This window comes from Kwoniella europaea, chromosome 1 (genome assembly GCF_036810445.1).
Source record: "Kwoniella europaea PYCC6329 chromosome 1, complete sequence".
Classification (NCBI taxonomy): domain Eukaryota; kingdom Fungi; phylum Basidiomycota; class Tremellomycetes; order Tremellales; family Cryptococcaceae; genus Kwoniella; species Kwoniella europaea.
Genome location: NC_089487.1, coordinates 2,807,576 through 2,822,794, shown reverse-complemented (window position 1 = coordinate 2,822,794; position 15,219 = coordinate 2,807,576). Strand labels below are relative to the sequence as shown.

The 15,219-nt window shown below is 43.4% G+C and overlaps 7 protein-coding genes across 7 annotated transcripts; 4 read left to right on the top strand and 3 right to left on the bottom strand.

Moving 5' to 3' along the window:
• Positions 1–667: 667 nt before the first annotated feature.
• Positions 668–2,780, top strand: V865_001057 (uncharacterized protein; the record flags this gene model as incomplete). Its single annotated transcript, XM_066224883.1, has 8 exons — positions 668–862; positions 931–1,115; positions 1,197–1,506; positions 1,603–1,838; positions 1,913–2,221; positions 2,297–2,415; positions 2,485–2,597; positions 2,667–2,780. 8 exons carry the CDS (start codon positions 668–670, stop codon positions 2,778–2,780), a joined length of 1,581 nt encoding a protein of 526 aa, XP_066080980.1.
• Positions 2,781–3,632: 852 nt separating this feature from the next.
• On the top strand, positions 3,633–4,875 carry V865_001056 (uncharacterized protein; the record flags this gene model as incomplete). The annotated part of the gene is made up of 6 exons (XM_066224882.1): positions 3,633–3,688; positions 3,832–3,922; positions 3,998–4,227; positions 4,301–4,468; positions 4,551–4,642; positions 4,715–4,875. 6 exons carry the CDS (start codon positions 3,633–3,635, stop codon positions 4,873–4,875), a joined length of 798 nt encoding a protein of 265 aa, XP_066080979.1.
• Positions 4,876–6,008: 1,133 nt separating this feature from the next.
• Positions 6,009–6,936, top strand: V865_001055 (uncharacterized protein; the record flags this gene model as incomplete). Its single annotated transcript, XM_066224881.1, has 2 exons — positions 6,009–6,030; positions 6,101–6,936. 2 exons carry the CDS (start codon positions 6,009–6,011, stop codon positions 6,934–6,936), a joined length of 858 nt encoding a protein of 285 aa, XP_066080978.1.
• Positions 6,937–7,127: 191 nt separating this feature from the next.
• V865_001054 (uncharacterized protein) lies at positions 7,128–7,756 on the bottom strand (the record flags this gene model as incomplete). Its single annotated transcript, XM_066224880.1, has 3 exons — positions 7,128–7,210; positions 7,280–7,465; positions 7,603–7,756. The coding sequence occupies 3 exons, from the start codon at positions 7,754–7,756 to the stop codon at positions 7,128–7,130; spliced, it is 423 nt and encodes a 140-aa protein (XP_066080977.1).
• A 505-nt stretch (positions 7,757–8,261) lies between these two features.
• On the bottom strand, positions 8,262–9,828 carry V865_001053 (Ras-like protein; the record flags this gene model as incomplete). Its single annotated transcript, XM_066224879.1, has 10 exons — positions 8,262–8,387; positions 8,501–8,619; positions 8,688–8,769; positions 8,841–8,923; positions 8,986–9,099; positions 9,163–9,179; positions 9,275–9,285; positions 9,377–9,420; positions 9,699–9,744; positions 9,820–9,828. The coding sequence occupies 10 exons, from the start codon at positions 9,826–9,828 to the stop codon at positions 8,262–8,264; spliced, it is 651 nt and encodes a 216-aa protein (XP_066080976.1).
• A 644-nt stretch (positions 9,829–10,472) lies between these two features.
• On the top strand, positions 10,473–12,558 carry V865_001052 (uncharacterized protein; the record flags this gene model as incomplete). Its single annotated transcript, XM_066224878.1, has 13 exons — positions 10,473–10,524; positions 10,614–10,639; positions 10,707–10,723; positions 10,780–10,956; positions 11,027–11,254; positions 11,398–11,460; positions 11,523–11,578; positions 11,645–11,671; positions 11,749–11,964; positions 12,028–12,144; positions 12,218–12,237; positions 12,310–12,420; positions 12,490–12,558. 13 exons carry the CDS (start codon positions 10,473–10,475, stop codon positions 12,556–12,558), a joined length of 1,179 nt encoding a protein of 392 aa, XP_066080975.1.
• A 262-nt stretch (positions 12,559–12,820) lies between these two features.
• V865_001051 (uncharacterized protein) lies at positions 12,821–14,904 on the bottom strand (the record flags this gene model as incomplete). Its single annotated transcript, XM_066224877.1, has 6 exons — positions 12,821–12,904; positions 12,983–13,083; positions 13,157–13,453; positions 13,513–13,797; positions 13,857–14,079; positions 14,146–14,904. 6 exons carry the CDS (start codon positions 14,902–14,904, stop codon positions 12,821–12,823), a joined length of 1,749 nt encoding a protein of 582 aa, XP_066080974.1.
• Between the last annotated feature and the right edge of the window lie 315 nt (positions 14,905–15,219).

Here is a 15,219-nt window from a genome sequence, read left to right as displayed (position 1 = left end):
ACTGCGGTGTTTTGATCATTGTTAGACCTACGGAACGATCCTGTCCGATCAACGTACGTCCCTCACGTAACATATCCAGAAATTCGAAATTCCTCTGTGGGGTATCCGAAGGGATCCAAAGTCGATACCGAATAACACCTATCTTCTTATCACAGAGTACTCAAAGCGGCTGTGGGGTATGAAGAATATTCGAAAATGACGGATAAACATTATCTTGTATTTTCGAATTATAGGAATCATGAATCACATCATGCCCATTTCGATTGGTTGTTTTCCTGAAGCAAGGTACTGGCGGGTCAAGAATGACTTCTTGGCATTCACCTTTAACCTAACTACAGAGATGGCAGTGAGGCGGTTTGACTGGTGAGAGGTGAGGTTGACGATGTACATTGTACGCTGTACGTTGTATGTCGCACGTTGCTTATCGGAATTTCTAGGAAGAAGTTGTCAGGGTGATTGTTGTGGGGGAAGGAGGGGCAGAGGGGGACCAAGGGGCTCAGAAGAAAATGGGGAAGCGAGGTTTTCTCTCTCACACAAAGAGGAAAGAAGCTTGCCTCTTGCGAAAGAGCAAAGGTATAAATAGGGTGGGATATTGGGGACCCAAGGAGTTTAGTTCATATCCCCCCTTCTCCACTTGACTCATTCTGTACCGATCAGAACAACCACCATGTCCTCCTTACCTACACTTGAAAGACAAGTGACCGACTCGTCTGAATGGACTACCGATACCGACGCGGAGAAGGGTGCTGTCAAACATATTGATCACGCGGCTGTGAATGTCCCTCAAGCCATCGCTGAAGAAGATGAAGGACCCAATGTCGGTTTGGCAGCTTATGAGCAATCCAAAGCTTTGGGTGAAATCGTAAGTCCCCCTTTCTCCCCTTTGAATGTCTATGGTAGTGGCTGATTCCATATGGGGTATTGATGTAGACACCTGAACAAAATAAACGTATTCGAATGCGAATCGATTTGTTTCTCTTACCCTTATTCCTTATCACTCAAACATTGCAGTACCTCGATAAGACCGCTTTGAACTATGCTAAAGTCTTTGGTATGGAGAAGGCCATGGGGATGCATGGGAATCAATATTCCCTCGGAGCAGCTATTTTCTACATGTAAGTGGTGCCACTTTATACAACTCACCGCCGTCCATAGGGTAGGAGCTGGTTGACCGACCATGCCTTGCTGTCGCACAGCGGATATATGGTAGCTCAACCTGGATGGCAATATGCTCTCGGTCGATTACACGCCGGTAAAGTCCTTGGTGTCTCGGCTTTCGTCTGGGGTTTGACAGTATTGGTCATGGTTTGGTCCAAGAACTTCACCCACGTCATGGTGACTCGATTCTTCCTCGGTGTATTCGAAGCTGCCGTTACACCCGGTCTGTCATTGATGACTGGATGGTGGTACAAACGAGATGAGATTCCTCTAAGACAAACTATCTGGTACTCTGCTGTAGGTTGGGGTGGAATGATCGGTTCTCTTATGGCCGCTGGTATTTCCAAGGTAGGTTATGGTTCCCTTCCGTTGCCGATGCCGCAGTGTCGATTGAACCGAAGGCTGATCGTGAGCTGTGATACTGCCTTCGTTTTGTATTTTTAGATGGACGACCATCCCACTCCTCGATGGAAGTTGATCTTCTACATCCTCGGTGCAGTCACCATGGCACTTGGTATCTGTCTATACTTCTTCCTTGCCGATGGACCCAGTACTGCCAAATGGATCAAGAAGGAAGATCGACCAGCAGCCGTCAACCGAGTTGCCCAGTCCGGTGTAGGTTTGAAAACTACAAATTTCAATTGGACTCATGGTTTCCAAGCGTTAAAAGATCCTAAAACGTGAGTCTCCCTCCCACTTATCCCTTTCTTATTGGGAAATGACTGACCTGATTCTTTTTATTATTTTGCTTTAGTTGGTTCTTGTCTTTAGCAATGTTCGGTTCTTCCGTTCCCAATGGAGTACTTACCAATTTCTCCGGAACCATCATCAAAGGATTAGGTTATTCGACATTCAACGCTGCTTTACTCGATTGTGCCGGTCGTTCACTCCAGGTTATCTCACTTTTGATTGCTGGTCTGGTAGCCACTCGATGGGCCAACACCAGATTGTTGATGATGACTGTTGGAAACTTGATCTGTGTCTTGGGTACAGCCATGATGAGCTTCTTGCCTTTCACTACCAAGTACACTTGGGCTAGACTTATTGGTTTCTGGTTGGTCAAGTGAGTGAAACCACCTTACATACTAGACCCCATTATCTCTTGGGGTGTTAGCTGACGAATGATTGTTCTTTGTAGCACTCAATCAATCGGATTCACCATCGGTCTAGTAATGGTTTCTTCCAACATCGGTGCCTACTCCAAGAGAGTGGTAACTTCGTCTTGTATCTTTGTTGCTTACTGTGTCGGTAATATCGGTGAGTATCCTATGATTCTCATGATCCTTGCCTTTCTCCCTCAGTTATCAGCTAACCAATTCCGTTTAGTTGGTCCATTGACCGCGTTGGAAAGTGAAGCACCTCGATACCAAACCGCCGCATATTCAATGATGGCAGGTTACATCCTCAAGACTATCTGTCATGGTCTTCTTTGGGTTTATGTGAGTTCGAGTTCACTCAATAGCAAAACAGCGCTTGAGTTTGATGCTGATTCGATGAGAGACTCGCAGATGTGGAGAGACAACAAGTCCAGAGACAAGAAATACGGTCCTGCCGATCCTGTCTTGGCGGCTGATAATGGTATGAAAGGTATGACTGAGAATGAGAATATCCATTTCAGGTGAGTTTGAGCACGACGGTCGGATGGTGATATCTGGGTGAAGACTGATTGTGCAATGTGATTATAGATACGTATTGTAAGATCGTCGATATCGGGTGTCAACAGTCTACTATCAAATGGTATAAAGTAACAAAACAGGTTTGGGACAGTAAAGAAGTAGAAAACGATTAGAAAAGCAATCGCTACTCGTATCTACAATGCGAGTCTTCGTAGTGGATTGGATGTATGTAGTTGATTAAGTGTATGTATGCAGATCAGTCTCCGAAATGTAATGAGCAATGCCAAGGAGCGACGTAACCAAAGTGACCGAAAGAACCCACTGAAAAGCTGTGTATGTGTATGTGTATACAAGGTTACGCACCGTAGTATCGAAGTGTCACGAACAAAATCGATGCTTCGCTACTGTATCTGCGTGGTCTGCACTGAAACATCAGCAATTAGACTTTGGGTGAATTCTGAGACTGTGGTACGGGTACGAGCACATTAATGTATCATCGGCCAAGGCGGGACAAGTTGGGCCGAGACAAGGACATAGGTCAAACTCAGTCAGCTCAGAGAAGAATCATCGTCGTCATAGTCAGCGCAGTAAAAGCATTGAGCATTCACGATACCCTGAAACCGATAATAATAATAATAATAATAATATCGTAAACTCACTGTGCATTCCTATTCCCATTCCTACAATAGTACATGACACAGCATTGACTTTTGATTCAATTGTGCATCTGCATGGTCTAGCTTGAAGATATAACATCTCAAAGCATCAAATCTTGAATTGCATCTGTTCACCCTATCGCACTTCGCCACTGAATCTCGTACCACACAACCCCGAACGAAAACACCAGTATCAACAACAATGCACGCCCGATCTGCTCTCATCGCTATTGCGGCTTCCACTTCTTATGCGGCGGCGTGAGTGTATCGATTGAATCTGACGAAACGAAATATACTGATCCTATCGCTTGTCATTACTATACCCCATAGACTGTCATCGTAAGTATCAAGACTCTTGCCCACTCCTATAACGATCATCACTGATCCGATGGCTTCCATAGAGGCTGTACCACCCAACTCGCCTCTCTAGCTCTAGGTGATCTAGGATCATGTCTTCAGTTAACAAGCTTGTTACCAGTCTTGAGTGGTAGTGTGAGTTCGGCCGATCGTCCCTATCAATATATCTACTCATCGGAGCTGATAATTTGGCTTGGCTTGGCTGTCTAGTCAAACGACTCAATAACTTCTACAATTAACACCTACCTCGGTTCACTCTGTTCATCCTCCACACCAACATGTGATAATTCAACTTTGACATCTGCTCAATCATCTGTCAATTCAGCTTGTTCATCTGACTATTCGGCTGGCGGAACAGACGCAATTGAGATCCAAGGGCTCGTAGGGTTGTTGGGTAATTACAATGAAATCTACGCGGCGGGTTGTTCAAAGAATTCTACGTGAGTTCACTCATTTTATAATGACGAAACCGATCGATCGCTCGACGTCTAACATCCATATTACATGAAACAGGACCGATACTTACTGTGTAACCGACGCTTTGACTACCGTTCAAAATGCTACTGGACAGTCCATTACTGTCAATTACCTCACTTCCATCTTATCAGGCGATAGTTCGACTTTATCGGGTTTGGAATCTGTTTTGTCCTCTGGATCACTCTGTACTGGCTGTGTATCAGGGTAAGTCCATCCCTTCCCGAGCCGGCCTGGCCCATACTGTCTTGTCTTGTTCGTTTGTTTGGCTGATAGAAAGAGTTTATAGTATCTACTACGAAGCCAAACAGGCTAACTCGTCAATCGGTGATTCCTCGTTTGGTCAAGCTCTGACACAACAGTGCGGCTCTTCATTTGGTAGTGAGTTCACCTCTCTCCTCAACTCCTCCACCATTGACTCGATGCTGATATGATACTGTGATGTATTTTTAGCCACTGCACCAAATACCACTTCCACCTCAACTTCATCCTCTTCTTCAGCAGCTTCCAGCGGCTCGTCCTCCGCAGGTGAGATGTCGATCCCTTACGCCACGTTCGGTGTGGTCGGTACTATGCTCGGTGCTGTTGTAGTTGGTGCAGCTGCTGTACTTTAGATGGTATATGAAAGATGGAAATATTAGGCGTATGGTAGTAACTGCAAATGCTGTGATACACACCGAGGAATAAAAGGAATAAGGATATATGTCAGAACAATATGGACAATTGCATTGTTGCGCAGAGTAAAGGTTAAGTAGTCTTTTCATATAAAATGTATCATTTTACGGAATAGATTGGGCTTTACTGAAATAAGGGATCAAGATAGAAGCTAAAATGAAATTCTCATCATGAAAGATAGACCGACACCTCAGCTAAGCTATCGGAGTCGATGATATCGGGAAGAATGGCTGTCATCAAAACCTCAAGCTACTGATAATCCTTTGTTCTCTGTGCGAAAGAATCAAACATCCGAACAGGAAACATAATGATAAAGGTAGTCCTTTAGGCAGATTAAGTACTGTAATCTAACGTACTGAACTATAGTAATCTGAAGTATCTAAGTATCCGGCCTATTTAAGATGTGAGATGGGACAAGCCTGTGTCAAGTAACCACTCACAATCCTTTGAATAACTAACCCCTTGATAATATCATTATGCATCATGACCCATAGTGGAAAAAGATTGAAAGTTTCCTTTGATCTCGGAAACGCTCAGTGAAAAGGAGTGGGATTATCACTAGGAATGGTCATTCTACTGGGTTTGGTGATAGAGATGGTGGTATGGATGTAGCGCTTTGTTTCTCTTTGTTAAGTGTCTATAAGGTACTCTCACGTTATCATCTTCATCTGGGTTGGTATCTGCTCTCATCGGTTCCGACTCGACATCATTCGCAATTTATCTCACATCTCTTAAGGTTGTCAGCTATCATTACGATCAAGGACACTTTTTATTCGTCATATCCTAGAAGAAAGGGAAGAAAACATTTCGGTTTCAAATGTTCACACCCCCATACTGTAGTGTCTATCCAGGTCGAAGCAGTGTCCCATCAATCATACTCAACCATATCACCAAATTCATACTATCCCATCCGGTCGTCAACATCTACGTTAACGAATCACCCTCACTGAATTTTCATTTCATCGAGCTCAGATAAATACCATCGGAAATACGACCATCCCCCATCGTTCAGCAATTCAGAGGGCTAGAAAGGGTCTGGGACCTGGTCGAATCTCATTTGATCTAAATTAAGATGGCTTTCAAACTTGAGCCAAGTAAGTAGTCTACCTTACACTGTCAACCTAACCAGAACAAGCTAATTATATATCTAATTCATTATCATAGTCGAAATCGTAGCCATCTGCTTAGCATCCCTCGCTGTCCTTCTCATAATCTTCTACGCCCTATACAAACTCACCAAATCATGTCGAACATCCTCTTCAGCATCTACCACGCCTATACATGAATCTCGCGACCAGTATGGATATGGTGGTGGTAATGGATATGGATATGATCATGGAGGGAATGATCATAATCCATACATGAATTATCCATATTCTGCTGGATCTTCATCCAAAGGAATGGCGGGTCGAAATACACCTACACCTATACCAACTACAATACAACCTTCACCATCTACTGGACATACTACGCTGGTTACTCCTTCTACCGCCAGCGGGGGAAAGAATGGACATAAATTGAAGAAAGGCGGTATAGGGTTGATACATTCACCTTGGCAATCATCTAATAAGGATAAAGAAAAGGTAGATATGGAAGAAAAGACCAATGATGATTTGGTTGTAGTCACTTATGAAGATGGATTAAGGAAATTAGGTATTCAACCTATACGTGAGATCCCCCAAGGTCTCCAAGGTCCCCAAGGGGGAGGGATAAATCAATATAGGAACGTACCTCCGATTAACACAAACGTGTCGTTCGTCAACCCAGATCCAAATCCAAATACCAATTTATACACTTCTGCTTCTACAATCACACCGTCTGCGATGGCGTCTTCGACTCGACCCGAAATGGTAGAGAGAGAATCATCCAGAAGGACATACCATTCCGTTGCTGGAAGGGGACACGGTGCGGGAAGAAGAGGATATACAAATACGATGGGTACGATGGGTAGTAATTTGTTGCCTAGTTATTATATAGAAACGAATGCGGGGGATGATTGAGGTGATGAAGTTTTGTGTGGTATATCAGGGTTCTTTATATTGGTTCATAAGACATGCATTGTTACAATGTTCTATATGTTATGCGAAATGTGAAAGATGTGAATGAGAATGAATGATGTCTTATCGAAGTTTTCTTTATGATGATTCTGAGATACATTCATGATGAGATCAGCCAACAGCTCATCCTCCGTTCATAACAGTAAAACATCCTCTATGACGGAAGAGTTTTGGAAAGAAAGAGGGGCATAGGGTAAACCGTCCAGTATATTCTCCTCTATCATATCGCAAATACCCAATCGACACACTCCATCAAGTTTATTATGATATATATGACTTCACTCACCTAAGAAAACCTCTTTATGACCTTCTGCTTTTTCAATTCCCATATTCTGCTCCGCCTTGATCCTCCTCTCTTCCTCTTTCCGCAACTTGATGGGTCCCAATACGTATCTATCCAATAAAGAATATTCGAAATAAGCTCCAAGGGCTACTAGACCGCCGAATATCAATTTCTGATTAGGTGATAATGCTATATGGAAATAGTGATTGATCAGTAAGTAAATCATGCTACTTGATCGCCCGAAAGATCTCAAGGGGATATCGTACTATTGTGAACCAAGAAATACAAGGATAGGATGAGATAGGGCTAGAACAATCAGTACATACCTCTCCATGCTGATGAGATGGCCCTCCTATTTATCATATCACTCATATTCGAATTCTGTCCATTCGGCTGAGTCGCATATTTACGTATGGTCAATGATCGTCTACTGGGACCAGCGATTGGCTCTATGGACAGGGATGAGAATCTGAATGACATGATAGGAAGCCTGATAGATGGTATATCGAAGAGCAAAGTCGTGATGTGATGTATTTGCTGTACGAGTAGAATGCAAATGAGATGAAGAACAGTCGCACTTGGAGACATCCGAAGGATCTTATCTGCAGTCGACTGATTTATCAATTTATCGGTTTATCGATTGTTGAATCCAATAATCACTTCGCCCCTCTACATTTTGTCTTTCTCTGGTATATTCTCATTTATCGCATATCGTTGAGAAAACACTCATCTCGAGGAAACCTATGTACCCGTACCCATATATACCTAGGAATGGAAAAAAATGTATATACAAAATTATGCTAAAAGACAATATATTCAAGATCATCCTCTTCTCTCTCCTTGCGCTGATTGATCTAATAGAATCGATATCTATGTATCTTTTGGTAATCGCTTGAATAAGGGGTATGTGTAGAACAAATACAGGAAAACAAATAGCAGTAACGGAAAGTAAGCAGATCCTAGTGTAATGATACGCGTACTCTGTTTAAAGTACGACACATCCCCCACAACATCCTTTATCTACTTGATCGTCTTTCTGATCGGCACGACCGCCTACTCCGCCAGCAGCTGATTTACCAGGTGCACTAGTCGCTTGGGGTGGACCAGATTCCTATAGATGAATAGCATGTCAGATCAGTCGCTACGCCACAAAGCACAGCAAATTTGCGAAGACGCATTGTGTTGAGATGTACATGGGATGTCAAATGAGATAGTCAAACTCACCTTCTGATACCTCCTGATAGCTCTGACAACAGCAATGAAAGCTTCATCTACATTTACACGTTGCTTGGCTGAAGTCTCGATACATTGTGCGTTGAATCTCTTAGCAAGATCTCGACCCTCTGGGAAAGTAAGACAGTCAGTTGCTAGATCCGCGAATGTCGTCGAAAAAGCGATCTTCTCAACTCACCATGTGGTTGCACTTGTCGCTCATACTCCAGATCACACTTATTGGCCACTACGACGACAGGGAAATAATCCTTGTCTTTCACCTGCACCAGAAGATTCGATGTCAGCTTGATTTTCTTTTGCAGTTGCTAATGCAACGCGAGATCGAGCTCACTCTCAAGATCTGTTGATGGAAAGTTGACACCTCCTCGAACGAACTCCGCGAGGTGATTGAATAGACCAAGAGGAAACCCTCGCCTGAATATCAAGTACAGGACGATCAGCTTGGAGTGCAAGAGGTAAGCAAGGAGCTAACATACCAGTTCTCATATATTGCTCCCTCATCGCACCATACTCCTCTTGTCCTGCAGTATCAAGCACATCGAGTAAAGCCACCTCTTCATCGATTATACATTGTTTTCTGTACGAGTCCTCTACATTTTACAGGGTATATCGTCAGCTAAGTGATGTGCGTATACACTAAAGTAGAAGCTCACCAATCGTTGGATCATACCTTTATCACATCGATACAAAATCCTAAATCAGCACGAACCTCCCTTACACAAGCTAGTATGACGCCAGGGTACACGCCAGTTCTGTTAAACTCACTCGTCGACGAACTGCAGATCAAAGCGTAAGATCAGTCAACCCATCTACTGCATTGGAATTAAGGATAGGATGTGAATGTGAATGTGTGAGAGGTGAACTTACATGGGACTGGATGAACTGGATGGTCAATGCTGATTTACCGACACCTATAGCGATCATACGAGACACGAATCAGTGTTAACTTGTACAAGGGGTTCGAGCGATGAATGATATGGAAAGGACAAGGGTCGACTAAAATGACGGGTTGATGTCTAATCGAAGCGATCATCGAGGGATGCTTGACAAGACAAGAAGATGATGACCTTCCCGGTGCAAATGATCATGCTACACCGTCCATCTCTCTCTGATCAAAGGACTTGTGCTTTTTATCCCACGCACGGACCCTCAAGATTCCTCATGGTTGATGAAGAAACGATCAACTCACCACCTCCGCCGACAACTACCAGCTTGTACTCGCGCAAGAATTGAGCCTGAAGCAGCCAGAACATGTCAGCTTGCTGTCAGTAAGCCTGAAGGGACAGTTCAGCTCGAAGACGCGTACTCACCTTGGACATGATGGGATCCTATCTATATTTGATGAAGTGAAGGGACGATTCGACTGGTATTGATTGTTGATCTCCTGATGGACGAAAGAGGGACTGATGAAAGATCGACGGGTGGTAAAGTAGTACCGAGGAGTGAGGATGGGGTCGAGGTTATGTGATATCGAGAAGAAGAGAGTGTGAAGATGAAGTAATGTTGATTGATTGATTGATTGAATGAGTTGCAATGATGAATTGATGTCTGCATCTTTTGTCTTTCTTTGTTCGTGACCACTGGACTCTCAGCTCGGATCCCTTTATTTCCTTACTTTCCTGGTTATTTAATTGAGCCACCCATTCAACCATTCCAACAGGAGGGAGGGGAACATTAGCTACTCGAGTACCTACTCATACACGTGATTCCAGTGAATCGATCCGGAGTTACGGCATCCGGTAGTACGTGTGGCAGATGAGGAGTGGGTAAGCAGGTGAATACGAGGTGAATAATCGGAATGATAAGATAACTGCAACGACCGATCATCTTCCGATTTACGAGTAGCAAACACCACAGTGTGGTCAGCTGAGGTATATATACGAGGTCAACATGTAGTCTAATATGTGATACTGCCTCCCATCGTTCCAATCAGTATCCACATCTGATTCATATTCAGTCAATCATGTCAGACAGATTCAACGTTTTGCTCTTGGGTGCTGGACCCATCAACTTTGGTAAGTACTCAGTCCAGTCAGTCCAGTTATCTATGTAACATCATCTCAGCTAGGACTATATACTTACGATGAACCTCTTGGTCGTATAGGAACAACCGAAGGACCATGGAATCATGTCCGTACTATATTCCATCCTATGTGAGACAGTATAGCTGACATTGTACACTGACGTCAATGAGTAGTCAAAGAGATTAGAGCAGTGCGTATCTTATTCATACCTCATGGATCTCCTGTGCTGACCGAATGGATCCATAGAAAACTCGGCTCACGACTGAATGTAGTCGGTCTAGTCGACTTGAACAAAGACCGAGCCAACTCAGTCTTAACCATCAAACGGGCCGATGCAAATGTCAAACATGGATATGAGAACACAAAGGTGTTCGGAAGTATCAAAGAAGCTGGAGAAGGTTTGAAAGGTGATGATACCCCTCAGTGAGCTATTAATTCTTAACATGGAGATCTTGTACCCCTCCTGACTCATGATCCGACTTTGACAATATAGTCTCGCCATATTGGGATTCCAAGCCAACTCACGAGGATCCACTCAACCCAATCACGATAACGAACTTGAACTTTTACGATATTTCCCCAAAGTAGGGTTATTCATCGAAAAGCCCATTAGCGATGTAGAGGATTTCAAGGAGGTCGAAGCTGTTGGAAAGAAATTGAAGGAAAATGGTAATGTCACTTCTGTAGGATACATGTTGAGATATCTTAAAGGTATGTCGAGGTGTAGCTTTCAACCGAAGGCAAATGGAAGGAAAGCTGATACGGGAAATGTCGTAAATTAGCTGCTCGAGAAATCAAGTAAGTTTCTTTCAAGTGCAATATCCTATAAGACGCTATCAGCTTATCGACGTTTCACTCACACAGGAAACTTATCGATGAGAATAATTTGACTGTCATGCATACTCAAGCTTCGTACTTGTTTGCCTAGTAAGTACCGCATCGCTATAATTGACTCAATAAACAGACTGACATACTGGATATGCGTGTAGTGATTTCGCTGCCAAGGACTTCTATGGATACTGGAGTAAATCCCGAGAACCAGGACGTGAGTTGGTTATAGCAACATCGTGTACAGTATAGCTCCAACTGACGTATTGTTATACTATATCAGCTATCGTAACCCAAGCTACCCATATATGTACGTTCACTCCCAGATCAAAAACGTCAACAAAAAATATGTCACTTAAAGTGTTTATTGACATAACTCACTACTAGGTGATTTGACCCGATACCTTACACCTCCCGTGTTACTCGACTCCGTGCATACCAACACTGTCGAACATACCGACCCAGCAGGTAAACTTTCGATTCTGAGGTTCGACGAAGAGAACCTGGTCAAACCTGAAGATCGAATTCCAAGAATCACAAGTTCCACTTGGAGGTATGAGAATGGTGCTACGGGAAGTCTCTTACATGCTGTCGTTTTACACGGTACGTACAAATCAAATATATTGGTATAGAGTTAACTGGCTAACGTTATTTGCTATTTTGTAGAGGGTGATTACGATTGTGAATTAATGATTTTAGCAGACGGCTGGAAGTTCAGATTGGTTGATCCTTATGGTACTTCACCGAGGTTGTATGTTAGGAAACCCGGTACAACAGAGGAAGGTGAGTGACTCGTGCTTTAACAATACTACAAAGATGGGAGATGTTCATTTGGCATTTCTGTAAATACATGTAGTGAGAACGATATTCACCGATGTAAGTCCACACTCTGCTTGATGTCTTCACCTCAATTTGTGTCAACTTATAATTTTGATTTCCTAATTATAGGACGACTGCTACCTGACTGAAATCGAAGCGATCATAGATGTGATTGATGGTAAAGCCGATAAATCAGTTATTCTTTCACCTTATGAGGATGCCATCAAGACTTATGAGTTTGTGAGTTTCTCCGCTCCCTCTTCAACTAGACCATTGGGAAGTCGTATGATATGCTGACTTGCTGTGTAGACTTGGGCAATCAGGTTGGCAGGTGAGAAGTCCTTTGCTGATAGAGGTGGGTTGAACGGAAAGAAGTAAGAGATAGAAAGTGGAAGTATACAGTGTTATGTTAAAGTAGACAAATTTCATATGTTGATAGAAGAATTCAGACATACGAAGTGTATTCAGAAAGACATGAATGACATAACATGAGTTATATATATTATATTGGATTTGCCTTATTATACTTTTTTCTATCGCTTGCTCCCCTCGATTGGATTCTTCCGTCTTTCAATGATATACCGCTACATGAAATATAAAAAGAGGAAAATTACATCCTTTGACGTCCAGACTCCAATCCCTACTCGGCGTCCCATCCTTCAAGGTTTCTCAATAGCTTGTAGAAGTATCGAGTAGCGTTCAAATGACCCTCAAGGCTGATTCGCTATTTATCACACATATGAAAATCAGCTTCTATCTTCTTATTCTGACATGTGTATCATAAAGATTACAGTCAACTCACCTCATTGACAGTGTGTTGATTGAGGTTCTCAGTAATCAATGTAGGTGTAAATCTATAGAGATCAGAAGTGAGGTTCCAGAACCATCTTGTGTCGGTGTTTGCTATGTGATCCGATGCTATCAGCTTAGATCTCCATTTCCTGTGGGAAAAAATGTCCCGAGAAGAGTGACTTACCGAACATTCCTGAAGGAGAAGCGATGGTATCATTACCAAATACTGCTTTAGCGGTTCCACCGAGTAGGGCGAATGATTTGGTTCGATCAGAAGTGATGGGTGCGGGTTCCAGGCTCAATCCACCAGGTACACTCAACGTGATATGAGAAGTGGAATTCTCGTGATGAGAAGGGTGTGGTTCATCAAATGCCGAGATGGTATAACCGAGCTTCCTTGCGAGGGGTTTCAGTACCTGAGCGACGTGAGAAAGAGTTTCGTTGACTGAAGAGGTGAATGAGATTCGGTAGTTGACAGTGGCTACATGATTGCTCAACCAGTGAGTTTGTCCGGATCCCGTATGCTAAAGAGAAACTCACCATCTACGACCTCAGGTAAAGCATTTACTTTGACCCCGCCATTGATCAAGTCGATAGCCTGAGTGGTCGCTAGGAAACTGTTCAAAACCCTATCCTTCTTTGCTAATTGCTGAGCAAGCTGGTCCCACTGTCTAGGATCTTTGAGTTCATGTTTGATCGATTTAGGGAATTCAGGAGCGTAGTCTGCTAAACAGTTGAGAGATTTGAGGAAAGGTGATTGGGGGGATAAAGTAGGTTTGAATGGGTGTGCTTCAAGTTCAGCGAGGAGAAGGGAGATGATTCCGACTTTAGGAGTGAGATCCAGTCAGTGATGGTGTCTCGCAACATTGACCACCTGAACTTACTAGCTGTATGAGGAGGGGGAACACTTGAATGTCCACCTAAAGTCTCCACCTTGACGTTGACGTTTACCGATCCTTTCTCGGCCATACCGAAGCTTGCGACAGTCGCACCGTAATCATTCGAGATTCCGGTGAATCCCTCATCGACAAGGAAGGCGATGCCATCAGGTCCGTATCGCTTGAGAAGTACCTCAGAGATATGTCCTGATCCTCTAGAACCTCCAATCTGTAGTTTGCAAATCTCACGTCAGCTCAGTCCCATATCATATAGACGTCGAGACATCGGACTCACCTCTTCATCAAATCCATTAGCTACAATAATAGTTCTTTCAGGTTCATATCCCTCCGTAACTAATCTTTCCAGTGATCCATATATAGCCAATAAAGTATTCTTACAATCACTTACACCCCTACCCCAAATCCAAGTACCGGGAGTTTCTTTGGTCGCGTTGACCGTAACTTTACCTTCGAAAGGTGGGTAGCTCCATTGATCCAATGTAGCAGGTAAGACCGGTACAGTATCTGTATGAGCCATCAATAAGATCGGTTTGAGATTCTTGTTTTTACCTTCCCACGTAAACAAGTGTCCATGGACATTTACATTTTCGTATTTGATTGGATCTTTGAACAATTTGGAATATTCATATGAGAGATAATGAGAGAATTCATAATGTTTGTCGAAGATGGAATCACTAGCATTCTTGGGGAAGTTATCATACGATTCAGTGTTGATTTGTACTGCTCTTGAAAGTCTTTTGGTAGCTAGGGAGGCATACTCATGATCGTTTACTACATCCCAATCGTTACCAATGTTTATGACTGGAGGTTGGGCCGGACATCTTGCGCTTTCCTTGGCTGCCACTTCGACTTGGGAGTATGGTGTGATTGAGCTGAGAGAGAGCGGTGCGATGAATGAGTAGTAGATGATGACCAGGGATAGAGGGATAATGTGTTTGAGGGCGGTTCGGACTTTGGATTTGTGTCGAGGAGGTGGTTGAGGGGAGGAGGTTTGGACGAGGGGGAGTTGTTCCCCTTTCTCGGATGTTGACATGGTGAAGTGGAGGTGAGAGGAGAAGGGGCTGGTAAAGAGGTGAAAGTTGAGAAGTGAAGAGAAGGAAAAGAGAAAGATGAGGATGGGAACGAGGTTATATACCCCAGTACGGTAACTACCAAATAAATGATGCGACGCACGGACATGACCGAACACATGATATCACGTCATGTGGCATATTACACAATCCGATTTGTACTGTGTATTTCTTGGACGATCATCCCCCCTCGTCATGTGTATCCCAACCACTTTCACCAGGCTCTGACAATGGCAGTGTTTGAATCCGTCGGTCGACGTTTGTTCGCAGATATGTAG